This window comes from Podarcis pityusensis (assembly GCF_964106645.2).
Source record: "Podarcis pityusensis genome assembly, chromosome: 17".
Classification (NCBI taxonomy): Eukaryota; Metazoa; Chordata; class Lepidosauria; order Squamata; family Lacertidae; genus Podarcis; species Podarcis pityusensis.
The window spans coordinates 35,086,194-35,112,685 of NC_138042.1; the positions used below are offsets into that span (position 1 = coordinate 35,086,194).

At 47.6% G+C, this 26,492-nt stretch overlaps 2 protein-coding genes and 1 long non-coding RNA gene across 8 annotated transcripts in view; 2 read left to right on the forward strand and 1 right to left on the reverse strand.

Annotated features, from left to right (window-relative positions):
* The window catches only part of LOC308466343, a 47,792-nt gene extending 26,057 nt beyond the window's left edge, over window positions 1-21,735 (forward strand). Inside the window, exon 2 of the long non-coding RNA XR_013980779.1 lies at window positions 20,043-21,735. This is a non-coding gene — a long non-coding RNA (uncharacterized lncRNA). The remainder of the gene's footprint in view (window positions 1-20,042) is intronic.
* Window positions 897-21,735, forward strand: TSTD2 (thiosulfate sulfurtransferase like domain containing 2). Its single transcript, XM_080986886.1, has 10 exons — window positions 897-1,027; window positions 2,404-2,612; window positions 3,665-3,996; window positions 5,017-5,131; window positions 8,161-8,286; window positions 10,273-10,378; window positions 11,381-11,499; window positions 12,561-12,719; window positions 15,500-15,638; window positions 18,266-21,735. The coding sequence occupies exons 2-10, from the start codon at window positions 2,421-2,423 to the stop codon at window positions 18,493-18,495; spliced, it is 1,518 nt and encodes a 505-aa protein (XP_080843012.1). The 5' UTR covers window positions 897-1,027; window positions 2,404-2,420; the 3' UTR covers window positions 18,496-21,735.
* TMOD1 (tropomodulin 1) overlaps window positions 21,358-26,492 on the reverse strand; it is a 39,541-nt gene continuing 34,406 nt past the window's right edge. For 4 of the 6 annotated variants that reach the window (XM_080986937.1, XM_080986938.1, XM_080986939.1 and 1 more), the window contains one exon: window positions 21,358-22,209. In XM_080986937.1, the coding sequence (XP_080843063.1) occupies window positions 22,145-22,209 (65 nt within the window). In that variant the 3' untranslated portion in view covers window positions 21,358-22,144. Of the gene's footprint in view, window positions 22,210-25,096; window positions 25,162-26,492 lie in introns of all 6 variants that reach the window. The other 2 variants (XM_080986941.1, XM_080986940.1) reach the window with 2 other exon arrangements.

A 26,492-nucleotide genomic window follows, 5' to 3' on the forward strand; every position in this document is an offset into this window, starting at 1 on the left:
AGAAGGAATCCCCACTGATTTCTGTAGGGCTTATTCGCAGATAGGTCTTGAAAGACATTGTGTGTTTTAAATGGTGCAATTTGCTTACCAAGCCCCACAGTTGTTGTTGTTTAGTCATTTAGTCATGTCCAACTCTTCGTGACCCCCTGGACCAGAGCACGCCAGGCACTCCTGTCTTCCACTGCTTCCCGCAGTTTGTTTGTTTTTCCCCAAAAAAGTTTTTATTGGTTTTCACAACATTATAAACAAACACATAAAACAAACAAACATAAATCATAGCCTTATTAAAAATTACGCTTATTAACATTGTTAAGTGACTTCCTCGCTTCCCCTTGGTTGAATTTCATTGCATGTCCTTCTAACGATTTTCCAAGTCGCAGTTCTTAAAGTAATTTAACTTAAACATTAACATCCTTAGATCTTCACATTATGAAATTAAACATATTAATTCATCACTTAACTTAAATAAAATCCTAAGCCAATTAAGTATCTGCAAGCTGTTTTCAGTTAGTTTAACTTAACATATTTAACTATGTAATCATTAAATTTGATCCAATCTTCCTGATACTCCTCCTCCTTCTGGTCTGGTTAGGTCGGCTAGCTCTGAAAAATCTGTCCTTCCAGTGAGCACTCAGGGCTGATTTCCTTAAGAATGGATAGGTTTCATCTTCTTGCAGTCCATGGGACTCTCAAGAGTCTCCTCCAGCACCAGAATTCAAAAGCATCAATTCTTTGGCGATCAGCCTTCTTTATGGTCCAGCTCTCACTTCCATACATCACTACTGGGAAAACCATAGCTTTAACTATACAGACCTTTGTTGCAAAAGGCTGTGAATTGCAAGGAGTCCCTCAAGTGCAGCTTTCCCAGGGAGGAGCCGGGGTGGAGGGTTGGGTGGGAGGGGGAAAAGACATGCTTTCCCTTAGCAGAGAGAGTCAGCAAATTCAGCTGCCTGCTCGGGAGGGGAAGGAGCCGCTTCAGAGAACAGCTGGATCAGAGATCTCCTGGGGACACAGGGAGCTTTGCAAGGTAAAAAGGGGCGATGGTGCAATAGCAGGAAGGAGGGAGAGGAGCTCTGGGACGCAGCAAACAGAACAAGGCAGAAAGAGAATCCGGAAAGGAGAGGTGCTGCCTTGGCTCATGATCGCTCCCATTGAATTCTGTGGGACACAGGGTTGCAGCAGTCTGGAGAGCAAAGCCTATTTAGCCAAGAAACGTGAGTCCAGCATCTGGCACAGATGATTTCTTTGAACCACTCACTTTTGCTTCCTCTCATTCACACGACTGTGGAAAGAGCGAAGCACAACTTTGGGAAACAGCTGAACTTTTTTTGGGCAAATTCTGGCAGCCGACAAGCTCTCCAGCTTGCTTGCCGTAAACATGGGTCTTTTTCGCTCGCGGAATGATGCTTTAAAGCACTTTGATCTCGCGACACCTTTACAACGACCCTGTAAAGCAGTCTGGTATTCTTATGTGCTTATTGCAGGCAGGGGGAGGGCCGGATTCTGGGGGATAGTGTCATGCCACAGACACCCACCCACCTCTTGAGAGATGGGCAAGCTCCTTCACACAGCCCTAACTGTGGAACTGGCTCCCAACAAGAGGCAGGGATGGCCAGCAATTGGGATGGTTTTAAAAAAACCAGAGAAATCCATGGCAAATATAGCTATCAAAGTTTGCTTGCCACAATGGCTATTTTGTACCTCCACCGTCATTCAGAATCACACTCCACAGGTGAAGACAGAGCTTAATAAGAAAGAGAGATCACGGCATGGTCCTCAGCTGCAAGGTGAAGTTATCAGTCTTGCCCCCTTCCCCCACGCTTCAGGTGGACTTTTCCTACCTTTTTATTTTATTTTTTTAAGTGCCGCATGTTGCTTCCATGGTGAGCAAGGAGGCTATTTCAGACATTAGCCTGGGAAGGAATAGGAATGATTTGGACTGATCACAATGAGGATGCTTTCAGACTTAGACCCACTGCCCTAAAACATCCTGCCTGCCTTTGCTCTTTGCTTTCCACATTTTCATATCTTGTGCTCCACCTTTATATATATATAAAGTAAAGGTAAAGGGACCCCTGACCATTAGGTCCAGTCGTGACCGACTCTGGGGTTGCGGCGCTCATCTCGCTTTACTGGCCGAGGGAGCCGGCGTACAGCTTCCAGGTCATGTGGCCAGCATGACTAAGCCACTTCTGGTGAACCAGAGCAGCGCACAGAAACGCCGTTTACCTTCCCACCGGAGTGGTACCTATTTATCTACTTGCATTCTGACATGCTTTCAAACTGCTAGGTTGGCAGGAGCAGGGACCGAGCAACGGGAGCTCACCCCGTCATGACTTGATCAGCAAGTCCTAGGCTCTGTGGTTTAACTATATATTCCTCTTTTGGAACAATCTCTCTTAGGTCCCAGAGAAGAACTTATGCCCAGCTGCTGTGACGTAGAAATGACCTCTTCTTTGTCGCTACCTGATGGAGACAATACTGCGGAATTTTGCATTTTAACATTTGCAGACCTGGAGCTGAAAGATCACGGTCCTTCCCCACCCGAGGGCCACCTGAAAGCCGAATTAGATGCCAGGGCCCGAAAGAAGTATGCGTGCGCAAAAAAAAAGGTATTTGGCGTCTGGTTCACACGGTTAGAACGTACGGAACCACCTAGTGATGTGAAAATTGTTGTGCAGATGGCAGCTTCCTGGTATTGGGCCTGAATAGGGCAACTGTGCTCCTGAAGGACCAGGTGCACAGCCTGGGAGTCATTTTGGATTCACAGCTGTTGATGGAGGCGCAGGTGAATTCTGTGTCCAGGGCAGCTGTTTATCAGCTCCATCTGGTACGCAGGATGAGACCCTATCTGCCCAAAGACTGTCTTTCCAGAGTGGTGCATGCTCCGGGTGTCTCCGGCTTGGACTACTGCAATGCGTTTTACGCAGGGCTACCTTTGAAGGTGACCCGGAAACTGCAATTAATCCAGAATGCAGCAGCTAGACTGGTGACTGGCCGCCGAGACAAGATAACACCAGTTCTGAAAGACCTGCATTGGCTCCCAGGACGTTTCCGATCACAATTCCAAGTGTTGGAGCTGACCTTTAAAGCCCTAAATGGCTTCAGCCCAGTATACCTGAAGGAGCGTCTCCACCCCCATTGTTCAGGCTGAACACTGAGGTCCAGCTCCGAGAGCCTTCTGGTGGTTCCCTCGCTGCGAGAAGTGAAGCTACAGGGAATCAGGGAAAGGGTCTACTCGGTGGTGAGGCCCACCCTCTGGAATGCCCTCCTATCAGATGTCAAGGAGATAAACAACTATCTGACTTTTAGAAGACATCTGAAGGCAGCCCTGTTTAGGGCAGCTTTTAATGTTTGATGTTTTATCGTGTTTTTAATATTCTGTTGAGAGCCGCCCAGTGCAGCTGGGGAAACCCAGCCAGATGGGCGGAGTATAAATAATACATTATTATTATTATTTAAACCTCCCCAACTTTCCCCGTATCAAATCTGTTCTGAACAGCATTAGAGACCTAGGAGGAGGATTAAAGTAGGGTGCCAGAGAGTTAGTGCTCTTTGAGCGGGGGGAAATGTGGTTCAAATGTGCATAGCGTGACCACAGTCTTCGCCTTCTCCAGTGGAAAGGTGGTCTGTGCCCCAAATTCTCCTTTTGTCGTTTTCGCAGGCCTTTGCTCTCTTTGTCAAAGCCAAGGAAGTGGTAGCTGACACTTGCTGCCCTATGTCGGCTTGCCAAAGGGCGACTTCCTGGAGATGCTGCCAAGAAACTTTCAAAGACCTGACTGGCATTCACAGGCATGTATCGGCTCTGCATTCGGGCGATGTGGGGCAGCAGACCTCCGTGATCCTGAAACAGATGGCACGCAGCGTCAGTGTCACAAGTAGCCCAGTTTCGTCGGCAGATGAAACATCCAGGCCTAGCAGGCCCCTGTACAGAAGCCAAGAGATGTTCCAGAAGCTTCCAGACACAAGCCATATCGATATTAATGAAATGACAAGGTAAGAGGTTTTTGGGTTTTTTTAACAGGCACAAACAGCACCTGGGAATGTACAGTTCAGCAAATTCCAGTTTATCCTCTCCCCCCCATCTTAAATTCAAATCTCCACCTTTCTACATCAGTTTGCAGTTTTTTAAAAATAAGGTCACCCCAATGATAATCATATTATTATTTATACCCCGTCTACCTGGCTGGGTTGCCCCAGCCACACCCCCAAATTTGTCAGCATTGTTAGTGTGCAATTTTGCCTATAAATGGATGGCCCTCTGTCATGTATGATCGAGCTGAGATTCCTGGATAGCAAGGGTTGCAATAATAATAATAATAATAATAATAATAATAATAATAATAATTTATTTATACCCCGCCCATCTGGCTGGGTTTCCCCAGCCACTCTGGGTGGCTTCCAACAAAATATTAAAATACAGTAATGCATCAAACATTAAAAGCCTCCCTAAACAGGGCTGCCTTCAGATGTCTGAAGATACTAGATGACTCGCGGCGTCCCTTCCAACTCTACAATTCTATGGTTCTACGGACACTTCTGCAAGCAATTTCCCCATATATATATATATATATATATATATATATATATGCTGTTTTCACTAACATATGTGAGTGTTTCCCTCGTTTTTGGTTGGCGAAATACACAGGAAAATTCAGTGAAATACAAAAGTCAAAGGACAGCTGCATGTTGGGTCATGTATTGGATGGAATTTGAGCTGACACAATTGTTCCGTCAGTGCAAGCGTTTCTGCTTCCAGGGGGACTGATCTCCCTTCCTCCCCCTGTGTACTGTTCCACGGGTTCTCCCGGCCCTCTAACATGGATTTGGGAAAGCCCCATCCCTCTAGCAGGAGTCTGGCCCTCTGTTTCGGGAAGTGCAAACGAAACCAGTTTTCTCCCCCAAGCCTTACTACTGACCCCGCACAGTTTCCATGTCTTCGTGCTGCGAAGCGGTCTACAAATTTGTATAATAACTTTTCAGGTGTTACTAGTTTTTCTTCTCCCTGCTTCCCAGTGACAGTGAGCCTGGCCACGTTTTGCTGTACTATTGTTACTGTGAGGTGGCAGATCCCCAGGGACTCTGTGACTGGCAGAGGGCTTTATGCCAACACCTGCATCTCACGGGCAAGGTAAGTAATTCAGCGCACTACACGGTGAAGAGTTGCAGCAGATTGGCTGTCCAGAGCTATCTCCACCAGCAGACCTGGCAGGCTAGGGGCGCCTCCCAAATCCAGAATCGCCTATCTGTTCAGACACCTTACAAGAGCCACTGTGGTACAGTGTAGGGCTGTTATGGGACGCGGGTGGTGCTGTGGTCTAAACCACTGAGCCTCTTGGGCTTGCCGATCAGAAGGTCGGTGGTTCAAATCCTCACAATGGAGTGAGCTCCCATTGCTCTGTCGCAGCTCCTGTCAACCTAGCAATTCGAAAGCACACCAGTGTAAGTAGATAAATAGGTATCGCTGCGGCAGGAAGGTAAACGGCGTTTCCATGCACTCTGGCTTCTGCCACAGTGTTCCAAAAGCGGTTTGAGAGCCAGTGTGGTGTAGTGGTTAAGAGCGGTAGACTCGTAATCTGGTGAACCGGGTTCGATTCCCCGCTCCTCCACATGCAGCTGCTGGGTGACCTTGGGCTAGTCACACTTCTTTGAAATCTCTCAGCCCCACTCACCTCACAGACTGTTTGTTGTCGGGGAGGAAGGGAAAGGAGAATGTTAGCCGCTTTGAGACTCCTTTGGGTAGTGATAAAGCAGGATATCAAATCCAAACTCTTTAGTCATGCTGGCCACATGACCCAGAAAGCTGTCTGTTGACAAACGCTGGCTCCCTCGGCCTGAAAGCCAGATTAGCGCCGCAACCCCATAGTCGCCTTTGACTCGATGTAACCATCCAGAGGTCCATTACCTTTACTGTTTACCTAGTGTAGGGCTGGATGCAAATCAGGATGCATTTGCAATGCAAAAATCATACTGCAGAGCCAGCTAATGCCTCTACATAGCTCCATCCTGATTTCAGACATTGTGATACACCAGTATATTGTGATGTTTAGCTGGTGATACTTCACGAAGCTGAAAACCAGCTCCATCCTTATTTCAGACATTGTGATATATCGGTATATTGCAATGTTTTGCGGATGATACATCACAAAGTTGAAACGCAGATATCGCCCAGTCCTGCTGTTCCCTTCTACATAAAAAGGTAAGGGGACCCCTGACCATTAGGTCCAGTCGTGACCGACTCTGGGGTTGCGCCGCTCATCTCGCTTTACTGGCCTAGGGAGCCGGCATACAGCTTCCAGGTCATGTGGCCAGCATGACAAAGCCGCTTCTGGCAAACCAGAGCAGCGCACGGAAACGCCGTTTACCTTCCCACCGGAGCAGTACCTATTTATCTACTTGCACTTTGATGTGCTTTCGAACTGCTAGGTTGGCAGGAGCAGGGACCGAGCAACAGGTGCTCACCCCGTCGCAGGGATTCGAACCACTGACCTTCTGATCAGCAAGTCCTAGGCTCTGTGGTTTAACCCACAGAGCCACCTGTGTCCCTCTTCCCTTCTTCAGAGTTCCATCCTTATTTCAGACATCGTGATATATTGGTGCATCGCGACGTTTAGCTGGTGATATGTCTCAACATTGAAAACCAGATATTGCCCAGCCCTAGTATAGCGTCAGGCTTTGAGCACATTGTTCCTTTAAAGCACAGTTGAAGCTCCTTCCCTTGCCCCTCAATGAATTCTGGGCACTGTAGTTTGTTAAGGGTTGCTGGGAATTGTATCTCTTTGAGGGGGGAACTGTAATGCCCATAATTCTCTGAGGGGAAATAATGTGCTTTGAATGTGCATAGCTTGTCAGACTTCCTTCTTCTTCTTTGGCGATCACTCGTTGCTGAGTAATATTGCCTTCCATGAACACAATTTTAACAGTGAGTCTGTAAGTGACTGCAGGCCAATTCTGGATCCACACGTCCTTCCACAGTGGGGACATAGGTTTCCGGGCGGGAGTTGATCATGGTGAGGGTTTGCCAAGTGTGTCTTCCTCTTAGCACGTTTCTCCCTTGCGTCCTGAGTTCGAGCATCTTCAAAGCCCATGACACCTTTGGTAAAGGCTGTTCTCCAACTGGAGCGCTTGCAGGCCAGTGTTTCCCAGTTGTCGGTGTTTATACTACATTTTAAAAGATTTGCCTTGAGAGAGTCTTTAAACCTCTTATGGGACTAGGACCTGGTAGGACCTAGGGTTCAAATCGCCACTCAGCCACAAAGCTCACTGGTCTCCTAGCCTAACCTACCTCACAGGGTAGTTGTGAAGATAAAATGGGGAGGGAGGAACCACGCATGCCACCTTCAGCTCCCTGGAGGGATTGTGGGCTATAGACGCAATAATAAATAAGTCACATTAGTTCCAATGAGGAACTAATTTTCCTGAAATCCAATCCTTTGGAGAGTTAAGTCCACCAAAGGTGTTATACAACCTATAGTGGGTGGACATAGCAGACGATACAGAGATTTCTCCAAGTAGTTCTTTATAAGTAAGCTGGAACTGAACTGAACAGCAAATAGCTCAGCCGGCCTGCTTTTATAGGCAGCCGGCTGTCAACGTTTAACAACAACCGCCCAGGGTTTCCCGCCTAAATTAACTTATGTGGACCTGAGTGAAAACTACCGTATTTTTCGCTCCATAAGGCACACCAGACCACAAGACGCACCTAGTTTTTGGAGGAGGAAAACAAGAAAAAAAATATTCTGAATGTCAGAAGCCAGAACAACAAGAGGGATCGCTGCGCAGTGAAAGCAGCAATCCCTCTTGCTGTTCTGGCTTCTGGGATAGCTGCGCAGCCTGCATTCGCTCCATAAGACGCACACACATTTCCCCTTACTTTTTAGGAGGGAAAAAGTGAGTCTTATAGAGCAAAAAAATACGGCTATATACACAATACCCCCTGGTGGCCAGGGTGAAAACATCAATACTGTACATAATACAACCTGTGCTAGATTTTTCCTTGGATTACTTACATGCAGCAGTGCGCAATGTGTCGTTTGGGCTGGAAGGCCAAAATCCAACGCATCCTTTCTAGGATGTAAGCCAGTCAGTTGAACTTTACTTCTGGGTAGGCCTGAGTTTCACATCTCGTCTCCTGTCCTTTCCTCCTTGGTTGGTTTCCAGGTGCGAATAGCTTCTGAAGGAATCAACGGAACCGTTGGTGGGAGCAAGATGGCTGCTAGCCTTTACGTGGAGGCGATGTTGTCTCATCCCCTCTTTAAAGGCATTTTGACAAGGGAGGATTTCAAGGTGAGAGACCTGATCTGGTTGGCATGATGCGGAAACGTCCATTCTTGGTCCTACAGCCAGCATTTCTCGAAGTGCCCTTTCCTCTCCACTTCTAGGGTGGAAGGCAGAGAAGCCAGTAGTAGGCAGAGCTAGAGCTCCAAAAGAATGGATTTGCAGCGTGAGACTGTCAAATCCACTTTAAATGGGCAAACCTAAATTTGCTGCTGAACGACGGAAACGTATCTGCAAAATAGTACAGTGGTGCCCCGCAAGACGAATGCCTCGCAAGACGAAAAGCCCGCTAGACGAAAGGGTTTTCCGTTTTTCGATGCGCTTCGCAGGACGAATTTCCCTATGGGCTTGCTTCGCAAGACAAAAATGTCTTGCGAGTCTTGAGATTTTTTTCGCTTTCCCCCCCCTTTTTCTAAGCCGCTAAGCCGCTAATAGCCTTTTAGCCGCTAAGCCGCTAAGCCTTTAATAGCCGCTAAACCGCTAATAGCGCCAATCCGCTAAGCCGCTAATAGGGTTGCTTCGCAAGACGAAAAAACCGTTAGACGAAGAGACTCACGGAACGGATTAATTTCGTCTTGCGAGGCACCACTGTAATTGTTGGCATCTGTCTTGAGAGACAATGGAGTATGCCTCCGGGGGTGAAGTCAAACTGTTGCATTAGCAGCACCAAAGTGACCTCTCTGGGGCTCAAGCCTGGGCAGTGTGGATGGAGGCCTTAAGCTGCCCAGAGGGCAAGGCCCTCCTCTCAGCCTGCCTGATGGGGTCCGAAGGAAAGCAGGGCAAGATGTTTGGCCAGTGGCGTAGCGTGGGGAGTGCAGGGGGGCCGGCCGCACCGGGCGCAACATCGGGGGGGCGCTCGCACTCGCAGCTCTCTGCCCCTACTAAAATCGACGGGTTAGGGGGCGCAAATTACTTGCCTTGCCCCGGGTGCTGACAACCCACGCTACGCCACTGTGTTTGGCCCCAGCTTGGCTACAGGAGTCACTGGAAGGAGACGTACAAGGTTGACAAGATTTACTGAGCCTTTTTTCCCCCAAAGATATCCTGCAAGGCAGTGGAGGTTTAGGAGAGTTTTCCTTCTCCTGGATATTATTATTATTATTATTATTATTATTATTATTATTATTATTTGTACCTCACCCATCTGGCTGGGTTTCCCCAGCCACTCTGGGCGGCTTCCAACAAAGATTAAAAATACATTACAATATCACACATTAAAAACTTCCCTGAACAGGGCTGCCTTCAGATGTCTTCTGAATGTCAGGTACAGTCATACCTCGGGTTGAATGCGCTTCAGGTTGAGCACGTTCGAGTTGCGCTCCACGGCAACCTGGAAGTAACAGAGTGCATTACTTCCGGGTTTCGCCGCATGCGCAGACGCTCAAAATGACATCACGCACATGCGCAGAAGGAGTGAAAAGTGACGCGTGCGCGCTCAGACATGCCGTCACTAGATATGTTTGCTTCTGGATGCGAACAGGGCTCCAGAACGGATCCTGTTCGTATCCAGAGGTACCACTGTAGTTGTTTATCTCTTTGGCATCTAATGGGAGGGCCTTCCACAGGGCGGGCGCCACTACCGAGAAGGCCCTCTGCCTGGTTCCCTGTAGCTATGCTTCTCGCAATGAGGGAACCACCAGAAGGCCCTCGGAGCTGGACCTCAGCGTCCGGGCAGAACAATGATGCTACCTTCCCAGGTTGACAAGCCTCATCTCCTCATTTCCCTCTTCAGCAAGTGCATAAACCACCTTATAGCAACAGTCGGCCAATAGCCTTCAGCTCCAGGGGGCGATAGAGAGACGATGCAGCCTGTTGTCTAGGGATGGGGAACTTCAGGTGCTGCTGGACTACAGCTCCCATCCTCCCTGACCATGGAGCACATTGGCTGGGGCTGATGAGAGTTGGAGTCCAACAACGTCCCTGTCTCCACTTGACCTGCCTCCAGCGTAGATCTATTGGTACCTGTTTGTTGTTGGTTTTCTCCCTGTTCCTCAGACCAGCGCAGGAGGAGCCCACTGTTTCACAGACCTTCGGGTTGGCGTCTTTGAAGAAATTGTGCCCATGGGAATAAACCCGCAGAAAGTATCTTACAAAGAAACAGGTGTGGAGAATAATTATATCATAAAATAATTTTTTATCATTTATACCCCGCCCATCTGGCTGGGTTCCCCCAGCCGCTCTGGGCAGCTCCCAACAGAACAAAAAAATCAAACATTAAAAACTTCCCTAAACAGGGCTGCCTTCAGATGTCTTCTAAAAGTCAGATAGTTGTTTTATTTCTTTGACATCTGCTGGGAGGGCGTTCCGCAGGGCAGGCACCACTACCAAGAAGGCCCTCTGCCTGGTTCCCTGTAGCCTCACTTCTTGCAAAAGAGGGAACAGCCAGAAGGCGCTTGGAGCTGGACCTCAGTCTCTGGGCTGAACGATGGGGGTGGAGACGCTCCTTCAGGTATACTGGGCCGAGGCCAACATCTCTTGGCTTTAGAAGGACTGGGAATTGATAGGTAGGGGGCACCGAACAGGGTGGGGGGCTGGTGGGGCAGAGGACAGGGAGCCCAAATCAATGAAAGGCGGAGCCAAATCTAGGGATGGGCAGAGCCGACTGAGTCTAATTTTGCCTTTACCCTCCTTTCTGCTGAGTTCTACAGAGACTAAGTAGGTGATACCCAGAGCTGCTCCGGACCGGTTGTAAAAACTAGAAGGCAGGTAGGGGGCAGGCTCAGGTTGGTGGAGTGAGCCCCATTTGCCTTAATGGACCAGCTGCATTGACTGAACACTGTAAAAGGAAATGGCCGCTGAATTGATGCCACAGCCTCTGTTTGCTTCCCCTTGCTCTGCCCTTGAAGAACCTGGTTTTCAGGACCTCTTCCCCCAATTGTTACTGCAAAGGGAGACTTCAGGCGGTCCCGGTTCATGCACCCAAATTGTTGCTGCCCTATGGATTTGAAACACTTTAATGTTATACCGAAAGATGTCTCATCGGAAGGGGTTTCCTGTTTTGACGCAGGGTTCCCCACAAGCAAAGGGAGGAGAGGAATGCTGTTTGAGTCCGAATTCAAGTTTGTTTTTTATACCTTTGTAAGCCACTTTCAACTGCTTGTAGGGATCCGTCTGACTCCAAAGGAGTTTCATCTAGAAGTGGAGAAATATCTCTCTCAGGGTAACAAAGGGCAAGCGGACACCATTTTGCTGGACTGCAGGAACTTCTACGAAAGTAAAATAGTAGGTGGCTTTTGAGTTGGCTTTTATTTTCTTCCTTGGGGATTCGAAAGTCTGAAGGAAGCAGATTTCGTCTTTCTTTAATTTATATCCCACCCAGGGCAGCAAACAACATGTGATAAAACAGTAGAAAAGCATATTAAAAACAATTCCAAAACAGATGCAGCCTGGGGAAGGTTTTCAGCTTAAAGATTTGTTGACAGGGGAAGGTCGTCATCAGTAGTTGCCAAAAAGACAACACTTCCTCCTTTCTATTCCATCTGCTTTCTGCCATGTTTTAAAATTGATTTCACTTATAAGATTTATAGCCTGCCTGTGGGACGCGGGTGGCACTGTGGGTTAAACCACAGAGCCTAGGACTTGCCGATCAGAAGGTCGGCAGTTCGAATCCCCCCGACGGGGTGAGCTCCCGTTGATCAGTCCCTGCTCCTGCCAACCTAGCAGTTCGAAAGCACGTCAAAGTGCAAGTAGATAAATAGGTACTGCTCCAGCGGGAAGGTAAATGGCATTTCTGTGTGCTGCTCTGGTTCGCCAGAAGCGGCTTAGTTATTCTGGCCACATGACCCGAAAGCTGTACGCCGGCAACCTTGGCCAATAAAGCGAGATGAGCGCCGCAACCCCAGAGTCAGTCACGACTGGACCTAATGGTCAGGGGTCCTTTTATCTTTACCTTAGCCTGCCTGTGGCACTTTCAGATGACCTGTTTATTGAGCATTCTTCATGCTTGCTTTGTAGGGTGGTTAGATGATGTGGCGTCAATGCAAGTGCTATCCCACACTTCCCATTGCATTTCCCTGTCACTTTCCTTACCGCAAACATTCCAGTTTTGGGGGGAAGCAGGTTTATTGTGCAATCCTTCCCAACTGCGTAGCCTGAATTTGCCAGTATGTGATTGAATCCCCACTCCAGAAATAGTGGCAGTCTGGAAGTGCCTCTTCATTCTCAATAGCAATAGGACATTGATGCAGAAACCCCACGAGACTTCCTACTCTCCAGAAATGTTTCAGTGGCCCCATTTTGCAAAACACTCAAGTTAAGCGGCATGCCTTTCTTTTGGCCCCCAGGGACATTTCCAAGGCTCTTTGGCTCCAGACATCAGGAAATTCAGCTACTTCCCCACCTATGTGGATGAGAACCTGGATCTTTTCCGGGGCAAGAGGATCCTGATGTATTGCACGGGAGGAATCCGTTGCGAGCGGGGCTCAGCCTACCTCAGGTCCAAGGTGAGCAGCTGCCTCAGGGGAAAGCACTCGGCCGAGAGAATTTGTGTGTTGCAGACCACGACTGGAGCAGTCAAATGTTCATAGCTTTGCTGGTCTGACATATAGGTCCACAAATTTGTTTATTTTATTTTTTTCAATTTTTTAATTGATTTTCACAATTTTATAAACAAACAAACACATAAGACAGACAAACATAAATCATAGCCTTATTGAAAATTACACTTATTAACTTTGTTAAGTGACTTTCACGCTTCCCCTTGGTTGAATTTCATTGCATATCCTTTTAACGGTTTCCCAAGTCACAATTCTTATGAAATTTAACTTAAACATTAACAGCTTAAATCTTCACTTTATGAAATTAAACATATTAATTCTCAACGTAAATAAAATCCTAAGCCAATTAAGTATTTTTTCTTCTTAAATTTGTGGACCTAATGTAAATAAATGTAGGTCCACAAATTTAAGAAGAAAAAATGATGACAGCAAAACGATGACAGCACCAGGTAAGCTTGCATTCAGCACTTGAAATAATTATTAAGAAGGAATGGAAAGGGCATAAAGTTAATCTATTCTAAATGCTCTGATTAGAGCTAGATCAGCTGTAACAGCACCCTTAGCTGATGAGCCAATACAGTGGTACCTCAGGTTACATACGCTTCAGGTTACATACGCTTCAGGTTACAGACTCCACTAACCCAGAAATATTACCTCAGGTTAAGAACTTTGCTTCGGGATGAGAACTGAAATTGTGCTCCAACAGCGCGGCAGCAGCAGGAGGCCCCATTAGCTAAAGTGGTGCTTCAGGTTAAGAACAGTTTCAGGTTAAAAACAGACCCATAGCTGTCAAGCGTCCCTTATTTGGCGGGACAGTCCCTTATCCCAGTGCCATGTCCCGCTGCTGTCCCTTATTGATGAGGCTTCGTTTGGCTGCTGGCTGGGCTTTCTGCCTTTGGCTCGGAGGGGCTCAGAAGTTGAACATACCTGTGCCTGGAAAATCCCTTATTTTGGCTGCTGATCCCTTATTTTTGAGGCTGCTGATCCCTTATTTTCGAGGCTGTTGGTTCCTTATTTTCAAATCTGTAAGTTGACAGCTATGAACAGACCTCCAGAACAAATTAAGTTCTTAACCTGAGGTACCCCTGTATAACTTACAGGAGGCAAAGAATCTTCTGCAATATCTCTTCAAAACATTTAATTTATTTTCTTATAGAAACAAAGCTCTTTTGAGTGCCACCAGGAGTAACCGCTCAAGCCATTAGCAGACAGGAGATGCCATCCTGTTATTTCCTGTGCTGTCTGTGTTTTGGCAAACCTCCCCCTAGAGACAAGGTCCTTTAAGGTTCGGAGATTAACGCTTGTCCTTTCAAGGCAGTTCACTGAGCTTAGAGGCAACAGATATTACACTTGAGGCCCTGCCGTGATAACCGAAGCAAATCGTCTCCTGTCATTTCACAGTTACCTGGCACAGAATCCCATCTCGCTTGGCTTCTGTTTTAAAGAAACACAAAGCTGGTTTGTCGTCCTCCTGTTTGGTGGAAGTGCATTTCTAAATGGGCAGGGGGTGCCTGTAAAAAGTTTTTTCAGTCAAGGAGCAGAGCTTCTGGGTTCTGGCTAGAAACTTCCTGGTTCCTCCCTCAGGAACATGGGTCATGTTTCCCTCAGCCCTGTTCCCTATGTGATCAGCGTTCTGAGTTGTGCAGGCCGTCTTCTTATGCATGTATAAAGCAGACTCCCCATGCACAGGGACGTGGGTGGCGCTGTGGGTTAAACCACAGAGCCTAGGACTTGCCAATCAGAAGGCCGGCGGTTCGAATCCCCGCAACGGGGTGAGCTCCCGTTGCTCGGTCCCAGCTCCTGCCAACCTAGCAGTTCAAAAGCATGCCAAAGTGCAAGTAGATAAATAGGTACCGCTCCGGCGGGAAGGTAAATGGCGTTTCCGTGTGCTGCTCTGGTGCGCCAGAAGCGGCTTAGTCATGCTAGCCACATGACCCGGAAGCTGTACGCCAGCTCCCTCGGCCAATAAAGCAAGATGAGCACCGCAATCCCAGAGTCGGTCACGACTGGACCTAATGGTCAGGGGGCCCTTTACCTTTACCTTTTACCCCATGCACAAGTTGTGAATGCGACAGCAGCAACAGTGGGAGCAGATGCAGCAGGGGCACTTTGCTTATTATATACACAGCACCGAGCAACACGTGAAGAGGGCATACGTGGAGGGCAAGGTAAGGTAAGGAGAGGGTGGCTCTGCGGTCTAAACCACTGAGCCTCTTGGGCTTGCCAATCGGAAGGTCGGCGGTTCTAATCTCCGCGACAGGGTGAGCTCCCGTTGCTCTGTTCCAGCTGCTGCCAACCTAGCAGTTCAAAAGCACGCCAAAGTGCAAGTAGATAAATAGGTACCACTGTGGCGGGAAGGTAAACGGTGTTTCCCTGTGTTCTGGTTTCCGTCACTCTGTTTCATTCTGCCAGAAGTGATTTAGTCATGCTGGCCACATGCCCCGGAAAGCTGTCTGTGGACAAACACCAGCTCCCTTGGCCTGAAAGCAAGATGAGCTCCGCAACCCCATAGTCGCCTTTGACTGGACTTAACCGTCCAGGGGTCCTTTACCTTACCTACAGGGAGGGCCAGGATATTCAGTACAAGCATGTTCCCTCCCACTTCAGAAAATAAGCAGGTAGTGCAGGTAACAATAACCAAGCCAATTATAGACTGGAGAGAAGTCTTTGCCTCTGTGTCAGAAATTAATAATGACTCTTTGTGGTTTGGGGCTGTTCTGAAACAGGGCGTGTGCAAAGGAGTATACCACCTCAAGGGTGGTATCCACAAGTACCTGGAAGAATTCCCAGATGGTTTCTACCGAGGGAAGCTCTTCGTCTTTGATGAACGTTATAGCATCTCCTCCAATGGCGATGTGATTTCAGGTATGTGAGCTCCTTTCCTGAGGGGCTTTTCTGACATTCGACCCTTTTCCCTTTCTTAGTCTTATTTGTAAACTTTAGTCCAGGGATGGGAGTGTATGGGGTGTTAGGGAGGGGCAGTAGCTCTGGTGGGGGACACACCATGCTCCTTCTGGGGTAGTTTGTCCACCTTTGCTCCCCACCCTGCACTCTGCTATTATCCGTGGCTCCTGGAAGCTGTCAGAATGCAACAGCGTCCACGCTCTGGGAATGGCTTTGACTGGGCACCTAAACCTGGTGAGGGTTGCCAATGGGTCTCAAACCCTTGGTGAATTAGGGACTTGTCCTATATGCGAAGACAGGCTCTGGCAGATTGAGCGGATGAGACCAATAGAGGTTACAATGGTCATGAAGGTAGTTTCTGTACATGCCGCAGAGGGAAGCAGATAACTGGGCACAGTAGTTGGGGTTGGGGTTATTTTCATTCGGGTAAAACTGTAAATTATTATTATTATTATTATTATTATTAATTGATTTATTGGCTTATTTATAGTCTGTATAAGATACAGTGGTACCTTGGGTCACATACGCTTCAGGTTACAGACTCTGCTAAACCAGAAATAGTACCTCAGGTTAAGAACTTTGCTTCAGGATGAGAACAGAAATCGCGCAGCAGCGGGAGGCCCCATTAGCTAAAGTGGTACCTCAGGTTAAGAACAGTTTCCGGTTAAGAACGGACCTCCAGAACGGATAAGAACAGAAATTGCGCGGTGGTGGTGCAGTGTCAGCGGGAGGCCCCATTAGCTAAAGTGGTACCTCAGCTTAAGAACAGCTTCCGGTTAAGAGCGAGGTACCACTGTATTGTTTTTTAATGTTTGATGTTTTATTATGTTTATATATATGCTGTAAGCTGCCCAGAGTGGCTGGAGAAATCATCATCATCATCATCATCATCATCATCCCTGTCTTGCTGCTTTCTTAGATCCCCTGCCTCATTCCCTTAGACCCCCATCTCACCTCCCGTCTTCCCTGGGCTCTTTTGCCTTTATCTGTCAGGGACTGCCAGGGCTCTGAGGAGGGGTGGAAGGGGTAGCGGTGCCAGAGGCTGATCTAGGGGAAGGGGACAGTGATTTATGGGGTTTTGTGCCCCCTGCAAGGCAGGAGCCAGTGCTGAAGGTTGGGGAGGGGGTCTGAACAGTCAGAAACGGTGGAGGGAGGACAGGACACACCAGGAGCTGAGGGAGAGATGGTGCCTGAAGTGAGGGGCTCCCCTCTGCTGCTGCCCCCCAGGACCTGGAGGGGGCTTGAAAAAGCAGGTGCAGTAACACCTTCCATGTAGGAGAAGTCGCAGGTTGCTTGTGGTGCGCCGTCGGACAAGAGGTCTTAATTTTTGGGGGGTAGGCGTGGCCACCCGTTGCTCAGAGCACACGCCCAGAGAGGGGAACCAGCTCGCGAAACACCAGAAGTGTCTTGTGCATGTTTGGTGCACCTCAGGAACTACTGTATGTTTGTGATTTGTCAATAAAGACTCAAACTACCTGCCATTCATCCTCCTTGGGCCAGGTGTGCTTAGGACTCCATCTTGGATCTGAGCACCTCAGCCAATGGCTGCCCGAGATCTTCCTTCTCTGCGATATTAGGCAGGCTTAACCATGAATTTTTGGGACGCGGGTGGCGCTGTGGGTTAAACCACAGAGCCTAGGACTTGCCGATCAGAAGGTCGGCGGTTCGAATCCCAGTGACGGGGTGAGCTCCTGTTGCTCGGTCCCTGTTCCTGCCAACCTAGCAGTTCGAAAGCACGTCAAGTGCAAGTAGATAAAGGTAAACGGTAAAGGTAAAAAGTAAACGGTGTTTCCGTGTGTCGCTCTGGTTCACCAGAAGAGGCTTAGTCATGCTGGCCACATGACCCGGAAGCTGTACGCCGGCTCCCTTGGCCAATAAAGCGAGATGAGCGCTACAACCCCAGAGTCGGCCACGACTGGACCTAATGGTCAGGGGTCCCTTTACCTTTTAACCATGAATTTAATGGTGCGTAAGGTTTAAGTGGGATTAGGATGGCAGCCTTAAGTCAATTTTTGTTGCAGAATAGAGCAGGGGGAAAAAATTAAGGCGTGCCTTTCCTTCTTGCATTGAGGCAGCTTTTGTGGATTGAACGCAGCGCTTTTTTTCCTGGGGGGACGCAGGGCTACGCATACCCCTAAACATTTTGTGAACTGAACGGGAGAGGAAACTAATTTTTTATGAATCGTCTGTTCCGTTGCTACCCCCAATGGCAGCCTCATTTCTTGTCATGGTGTTTCCTGAGTCTCAGACGGAAACGAGAGTACCCCTAAACATTTTTAATGAAAAAAAGCATTGATTGTGTCTTGAGCAGAAGTTACGATGAATGCAGAATAAGAAGTTCATCTGGAGCAGGCTTCCTCAACCTCAGCCCCTCAGATGTTTAGAGACTACAATTCCCATCATCCCTGACCACCGGTCCTTCTCGCTAGGGATCATGGGAGTTGTAGTCCAAAAACATTGTAGGCCGAGGTTGAGGAAGCCTGATCTGAAGGGTCTGCCAGAGGACTTGGGGAGGGTGGTGTCAGTGGCAACCACAAATAGTGGCTATTGGCTGGAGATTTAACCCCCTCTTCCCTCTCTTCCTCCAGCCTGCCGTTACTGCGGGATGCTCTGGGACCAGTATCGACTTTGCTCCACCCAGCCCTGCCGCCAACTTGTCCTGGCATGCCCCCAGTGCCAGCTGAAAGGGTTCACAGCCTGCTGCCCCCTCTGCCAGAAGAAAGGCCTGGCGCTGGCTTCAGCTCCTTCCAGACTCTCCTTCAAGGAGGAGTGTGAGTGCACCGGCACACGGCGGCAGGTGCCGGTGGAGCGCATCTAACCAAGGACCCCACCTCCTTGGACATCCGCTTGGGGTGCCCAAATCCCAGCTCTCTTTTCAGGGGATTTGAGGCAAGCAGCTTTGCTGACCTCCGGTTTCAGGCAGTTAATCAGGGCTTCATGGCAACGCTATCGCAACTCTCCGAAGTAAATTACTGGTGCAAGCATGTACACACAATAGAACTCCCATGGTGCTACACAACCGTTTCCTCATGTGAGTTGATCGCCCCTTCCCTTCCAGTGGGATGCAGAGCTCTGACAGAAAGCATCACTGCTCTGCTTCTCTGAACCAGGGCAAGACAACAGTAAAGAGGATTTCCATTAAAGGAAAAGCACACCGCCGACAGGTAGACTCTCATGTGTATGTGCATTGGGAGGCTACGATGTGCTCTGGCTTCCAGCAAATGTGGGCCACCTATACATGCAGTGAGTGATGTGCTTGTAGGTATAGGCTGTGATCGGCCTGCAAATTTCCCAGTCTTCCCTCCCAAAAGGTGAATTTTGGGTAGGAAACTGCGCTGGTTCCCGGTTTTTGTGGAATCCCCACCCCTGCCCAGGTAAGAGATCTGCATGGGGGATCTGAAGAATCAAAATAATCAGAATTGTAGTTTGAAGGGATCTTAAGGGCCATCTAGTTCAACCCCCTGCAATGCAAGAATCTCAACTGAAGCATCCATGACAAGATGGCCGCCCATCCTCTTCTTAGAAACTTCCAAGAAAGGAGAGTCCACTGTCTTCTGAGGGACTCCCTCCCACTGTCAAACGGCTCTCACTATCGGAAAGTTTTTCCTGATGTTTAGTTGGAAACTCCTTTCTTGTAACTTGAAGCCATTGGTTCAAGTCCTGTCCTCTAGTGCAGGAGGAAAAAAAAGCTTGCTACATCTACCCTGTGACAGCCTTTTAGTTATTTGAATATGGCTATTTCACATCTCTCAAGTCTCCTCTTATCCTGGCTAAACATACCCAACTCCCTCCAACAGTTCCTTGCAAGGCTTGGTTTCCAGATCCTTGATCATCTTTTAGATCAGTGATGGCCAAACTTGGCCCTCCACGTTTTTGTGACTACAACTCCCATCATCCCTAGCTCACAGGACCAGTGGCCAGGGATGATGGGAATTGTAGTCCCAAAACAGCTGGAGGGCCAAGTTTGGCCATCACTGTTTTAGATAGTAAAAGACGTCAGAGACCACAGGTTTGCAAGAGGACTCAGAAAGGGGACTTAAAAGTTCCTTAAAATGCACATATAGATGAGTAAAGGTGGTCAGCAGGTTCCAAAACAGGGGAGGCAAAACCTCTGTGAAGCAATTTGACATACTCCCCCAAATTCCGCCACTTCACTCTTATTTTCGGGGTTAATCGGTTGCAAACAGATTTTTTTCCCAGGAAGTAATTTTCATGGAAATGAGCATGGAACTTCCACTATACAGTCATTCCTTGGAAGTCGAACAGCCTAGTTCTCGAACGTTTTTGGCTCCTGAACAATCGAAACCTGGAAGTGACTGTTCAGGAAGTGAACTTCCTGCAGCCAATCAGAAGCCTACTTCCAAGGTACGACTATATTCTGCTACGTTCTGGAAGTGGCTTTTACTTCATGTGAAAGCTCAGATATAATGTAGAAATTAACAGCTAAGGAAGTAAGATAAACTCCTGTGTGGTTACAGCTTAGGAGATGCAGAATTTTGCAAGGGAACAGAAGTTATTATATTTGCATAACGTGCACAGGTTGTAGAAATCGGCCTTTCTTGGTTTGGAGTTTTTATTTGTGGGTGGAGCAAAATTCACACAACCTTGGCTTAGAAGCAGAGGCTGTTTGGAAATGCAGCAAAACTGACCCGTAGTTTGGTGTCCAGTGGCTTCCAGGAAGGGCAGGCTTAATCAAGATGCATCTCTGGCAACTGCCCAAAGTATAGACAGAACTGGCGGGAATATTCCAAATATACGTTTCTGCACAGTGCCTGTGCATCTAGTTGCAATTAGCACCTTCTTGCAACAGGAGGCAGACCCTTCTGGACTCCTGGATCTGCAAGCAGGAGGAAAGAATTGAGAAGCTGGCAGACAATATTTGGCATATTTTACGAGATGTGGTGCAGGGTTTAAAGAGCCTAACAAGGCACTAATCAGATTCTTGATTCTTCTAGCTGGAATGGTCCAGTATCTATTTTCAGCCGAGGTTGTTGTTATGAGCAATGGTTTATTAAGGGGTACCATATTTTTTGCTCTATAAGACTCACTTTTCCCCTCCTAAAAAGTAAGGGGAAATGTGTGTGCCTCTTATGGAGCGAATGCAGGCTGCGCAGCTATCCCAGAAGCCAGAACAGCAAGAGGGATTGCTGCTTTCACTGCGCAGCGATCCCTCTTGCAGTTCTGGCTTCTGAGATTCAGAATATTTTTTTTCTTGTTTTCCTCCTCCAAAAACTAGGAGGAGGTCTTGTGGTCTGGTGCGTCTTATAGAGCAAAAAATACGGTAATTTACAAGCAGTGGAACATTACAAGGCTGGCTGCAATGGACCAGGCAGGGCTGCAATGAACCTGCCATCCATTTTATTAAGTTCCACAGAGGGTGCCGTGCCATGTTTGAAAGGGCCCTGAGCCAATCTCTGCTCCTCGGAGCCTGGTAGTGCCCTGAGCTTTTAAGGGCAGCATCAACCTCTGCCCCTCTTTCCTATTGATTTTTGGGGAATTCTTTGATGGAGCATATTGTGACACCGCCACGGAGATTTTGCACCCAGGCAGGCAGCACCCTTCTCCTTTGGCACAAGATGCATTTGATCCAAGGCAACAATAGTGAGGGCAGTTCTTGAAACAGATGTGTGACAAATGAACAAAGCAGCCATTCAGGAGAATAAAGAGTCTAGACACTTCCTTGTGCTTATTAGAAGACGTTTTTAAGAGAACAACATGTGCAAATTCACTGTTTTAAGGTCTTGGATTCTTCGGCAACAGAGAAACAACCGACACCCCAGTCGGCAGCTGTCTTCTTGTGACTATTGCTTAGGGGGGGAAAAGAGTGGCCTTACATTCTTTCTGTTGGGTGGGTGTGTAGAGACTTATTAACAGATGCTTTATAAACTTAGGTTGCAATGCAGGGCTGTGGATATTAGGCGACCGCAATTCACAAGTCCTAAAAAAAACAACAATGCAAACTGGGTTGATAGAAATGCTGTCAAACTAGTAGCTTCTTTCTAATTCTTGGAGATTGTCAAAATAAAAATAAAAGTATTTTTTTAACCTTTCTGCTACATTTGCAGAGTAGCATTGCATCCTTTTGTTGTTGTGAACTACTCATGCATATCACACCACACACAAAAATTCCATACCAAAATTAAGCTACGGTCTATCAGCTGAAGCCATCTTTGTGCTATGATGTTATTTTGTCAGAATCCAAAATTAGCACCTTACTGTAAACAGGCTCAAACTGGGATTACTCAAACAAACAAACAAACAAGATGTCATTCTCCACACAATGATAATACGGGTCTTTGCCTACAATCACTATTTCATTTAAACCTTCAGTGCGCAAGGATGTCATATGAAGAAGAAAGAAAAAGCAGGCACCACAAATTCTCTGCACTGTTTGCTCCACACCAAAGCGTTGCAATCCAGTGCAAGCACGAGACTTTGCAATCCAGTGCCATCGGCACAGCCAAGAGCTACACTCCGGTCCGGCACTTGGGAAAAATGGGCCCGTTCAGGTCCTCAAGCCGCCTCTTCCTCACTGAAAAAAAAGAAAAAAGAAAAATAATGTTGAGGTAAAAGAGCTGCTATGTGCCTGTCCGGTTTGGGGGCAGGGCGTTTCCAGAGATATTCTAAATCAGGCTTCCTCAACCTCGGCCCTCCAGAAGTTTTGAGACTACAATTCCCATCATCCCTGACCACTGGTCCTGCTAGCTAGGCATCACGGGCGTTGTAGGCCAAAAACAGCTGGAGGGCCAATGTTGAGGAAGCCTGTTCTAAATTCTCAAATACTTCTTTCACACAGAAGAATGTTTTGTGTGTAAAATCTGTGGTAATAAGCCTGCTAATCTCCTCTGGAAACAATCTAAACCAAGACGGCCATTTCGTAGTGACATCCATGCGAGGCCCTTTCTACACCACAAATTTATATTGGCTCGAGACTGCCTTTCTCCATCGCTCAAGAATCCTCGGAATCTTAATTTGAGGAATTCTATTTGATACTCCACCACTGCCCCTTGTATTACAGTTCCAAGGAATGACCGCAAAGCCACATTACTGCAATCCCATAAATCAGGAGTGGCCAACTCCCAAGAGACTGCGATCTACTCATAGAGTTAAAAACAACCCCATTTTGGGCGGTTCAGGTCAAAGTTGTTCAGCTTTTTTAAGGGAGGAAATCCCTGTTGAGCTTCTTTGGGGGGAGCCGGTGATCTACCACAGACATCCAGTGATCTACTGGTAGATCACGATCTACCTGTTGGACGTGCCTGCCATAAATGTTTACTCAGAAGGAATCTCTATAATAAACTTTGGTGGCGGTTGTTCCCAGCTAAGTGTGGAGAAGATGGCAGCGTAGTCTTTGGTGAGGATATGCCTCAACTGTTTTGCCTCCCAGCTGAGAAACCCTGGAAAATGGTTCTATTCTGTGAAAGGACCAGGGGCTGGGGTCTCAGGTCCAACACGGAACAGGCCTTGGGAGTCTTTGAGATGAAGTCTTGCTAGTTAAGCCATGTGCTACTACTGAATGCAAAAGGCACAGAAGACAGATATGTTGGTCTGAAAATGTAACGGGACAGCAGGAGTTTCTTTTGTTGCATTAAGGCCTAAGCTTGCACGTTTCCATTGTTGAGGGACATCTGAAGGAAGAACCAGTCACACGTATATCGCAGAGGGGTCAAAGCAGGTCTCTGCAAATACCTGTTAGCAGTTTTGTGTGACACGACAAGAGTTGGAGACTGTCAGATGATACAGAACTAACGACAAAAAGGGATGCTTGCAGGGTGAAAAATGCATTATGATTTTGATTACTACCCCGCACATCTGGCTGGGTTTCCCTAGTCACTCTGGGTGGCTCCCAACAGAATTAATGATGATAATAATAATGATACTAATAAACTGATAAAACATCAGACATTAAAAGCTTCCCTAAACAGGGCAGTCTTCATATGTCTTCTAAAAGTCAGAGAGTTGTTTATTTCCTTGACATCTGATGGAAGGGTGGGCGCCACTACCGAGAAGGCCCTCTGCCAGGTTCCCTGTAACCTCACTTCTTGCAGTGAGGGAACCGCCAGAAGACCCTCGGAGCTGGACCTCAATGATGGGGGTGGAGATGCTCCTTCAGGTATACTGGGCCAAGGCTGTTTAAGGCTTTAAAGGTCAGCACGAACACTTTGAATTATGCCCAGAAACATACTGGGAGCCAATGTAGGTCTTTCAGGACTGGTGTTATATGATCTCGGCGGTCACTCCCTGTCACCAGTCTAGCGGTAGACGGTAATGGCTCCTCCTATCACTCTCAAGGCCCCCTGAAAACATAAATCTGTTCACCAGCAATCCAGTCCCCAGCAAATGTTGGCTCAATTGAATCTAGAACTGCTCTAAAGAAGGGAATCAAACATACAGCCACTTTTTAGTGGCTGAGATGGGTTGCTCTTAAAATAAGCACACTCATCTGTGGTGACATTTCTGTGTGTGGAGTTTCTTGCCGTTTCGGGGGTCATGTTTCCCATTATCCTGCTGTGGGGAGTGCCAACGGCAATTGTATGGGCATACCTTTATTCATTAATCAATTGTATGGGCATACCTTTATTCAGTAAGGGATGCGGGTGGCGCTGTGGGTTAAACCACAGAGCCTAGGACTTGCCGATCAGAAGGTCGGCTGTTTGAATCCCCGCGACGGGGTGAGCTCCCATTGCTTGGTCCCTGCTCCTGCCAACCTAGCAGTTCGAAAGCACGTCAAAGTGCAAGTAGATAAATAGGTACCGCTCTGGCGGGAAGGTAAACGGCCTTTCCGTGCGCTGCTTTGGTTCACCAGAAGCGGCTTAGCCATGCTGGCCACATGACCCAGAAGCTGTACACCTGCTCCCTCGGCCAATAAAGCGAGATGAGCGCCGCAACCCCAGAGTTGGCCACGACTGGACCCAATGGTCAGGGGTCCCTTTACCTTCACCTTTATTCAATCCTTTGAACGTTTACTGCTTCTTTATATAAAAAGAGGAATACATAAGCGTCTCTCACCTCATGAATGAATCCCTCTAAAAACGCACACACTCTAAAAACACTCCCCCCTTTAAATCACAGGCTACCCTTTGTTGATGTTCTACCTTTTAAACGTATTTGCTTCCAAAAGAGTTAGTTTTTAGTCATTCTGATAAATAAGACCAGGAAGAATAAAAAGTTGAAAGAGAACAGGTCACATTCATGTTACAATGAAGGCAAGAGCGGCTCTCTCCCCACACCCCACTCCCTGCAACAGGGCAGATGAAGGTATTTCTAAAGAATAAAACATATCCATAGCAAAGCCATGACAGACGCTGAAAAGAGACAGTAAAAACCAAGTGGAGTCGCAGGAAGGCACTGCGAGTTGAAGCCCACGAACGAAAAAGAGTGATTGCCAAGAGGAAAGTGGGTGAGGGAAGAATCTATACTTATACATCTTCCAGTTCCGGGGCTGAGGTGTTATGCCAGAGGCCATCACATCGATGTATACGAGCTGCAAATAAGAACTGAGTCAGATATCTTTTGCACAGCTCCTGCCACGACGGAAGCAAACTCTGAGCGGTTCCCAGCCAAACTGACAACTGCTCTTCCCACAAATACTGGACTAGAAAGCTTAAATTAGTAACAACTTTGTCCCACGTGAAGTTGGACTAATCTGTGCAATTGCACCAACTCAGCCAATGGTAACCATCTACCTGAAGCACAATATAAAATAAATATTGCAATAGACAAGCTAACTTTTGCACAGCAGCTGCTTAACAAGGTTTGATCACCCACAATCACTGCTGAGGCCCTATGTGAGTCTTCAGGACCTCAAGACATCCCACTGTTCATAGAACAGAGATATGGAGGGCTTGTGCACCCTGCTATGAAGTGTATATGCTTCGGGTGCAGATTCAGTTCCTGGCATCTTCCATTAAAGGATCCCAGAGAACCAAGGAAGATTTCTGCTTGACGATCCGAAGAGCAGCTGTCACTCAAAGTAGACAATGCTGGGGCAGATGAATCAATGTTCTGCCTCAATATATGGCAGCTTGATATATGCAAACAGGGCTGACCCAAATGTTTAGGGTGTGTTTTTCAATACTTTTGGCAACATCCCCCTCCCTCTTTCAAAATAATTCAGCAGTGCTTCAAGGGAGTCAGTTTATTCAGGATATGTGTTCCCCAATTGGCTGGGATCAACCATGAGCAAGGAAAGGGGTGGGGAAGTGTTAGAAAAATGGCACTGAAGCACCAGGAACTAGGGGAAATGAGGGCACCAAACAGAATTTGGATCTCCCCTCTCCCCCACAGAGAAGTTTGGAGGATGGGGATGTGGGAGATGGTAATTTTGGTTGTGGACTCCCTGGTGTTGACTTTGGTATATTCCTTTACTTCCAGGCATTCAACGGTATCTGAGGGGTTGATTATTAATTCTTGATCAGCACTTGTTGATTGTTATTGTGTTGGGATTACAGTGGTACCTCGGGTTATATACGCTTCAGGTTACATACGCTTCAGGTTACAGACTCCGCTAACCCAGAAATAGTGCTTCAGGTTAAGAACTTTGCTTCAGGATGAGAACAGAAATTGTGCTCCGGCGGCGCGGCAGCAGCAGGAGGCCCCATTAGCTAAAGTGGTGCTTCAGGTTAAGAACAGTTTCAGGTTAAGTACGGACCTCCGGAACGAATTAAGTACTTAACCTGAGGTACCACTGTACGTGTTTTAGTACTGCTACAGATACGAGGAAAGCAATTTCTTCTGTTTGCTAAAGAGACAAAATATCAGCGCTGCATTGGCTGGGGCAGAGGCCGGAATTCGTGCCGCCTCTGGGCGCAACTG

What these genes read in the sequence shown, in the direction of transcription:
- TSTD2 (XM_080986886.1), top strand. Translation starts at nt 2,421, where the DNA reads ATGCCCAGCTGCTGTGACGTAGAAATGACCTCTTCTTTGTCGCTACCT. An exon ending in ATGCGTGCGCAAAAAAAAAG is followed by an intron (nt 2,613 to 3,664) that starts GTATTTGGCGTC and finishes TCGTTTTCGCAG; the next exon opens with GCCTTTGCTCTCTTTGTCAA. An exon ending in AGTATCTTACAAAGAAACAG is followed by an intron (nt 10,379 to 11,380) that starts GTGTGGAGAATA and finishes AACTGCTTGTAG; the next exon opens with GGATCCGTCTGACTCCAAAG.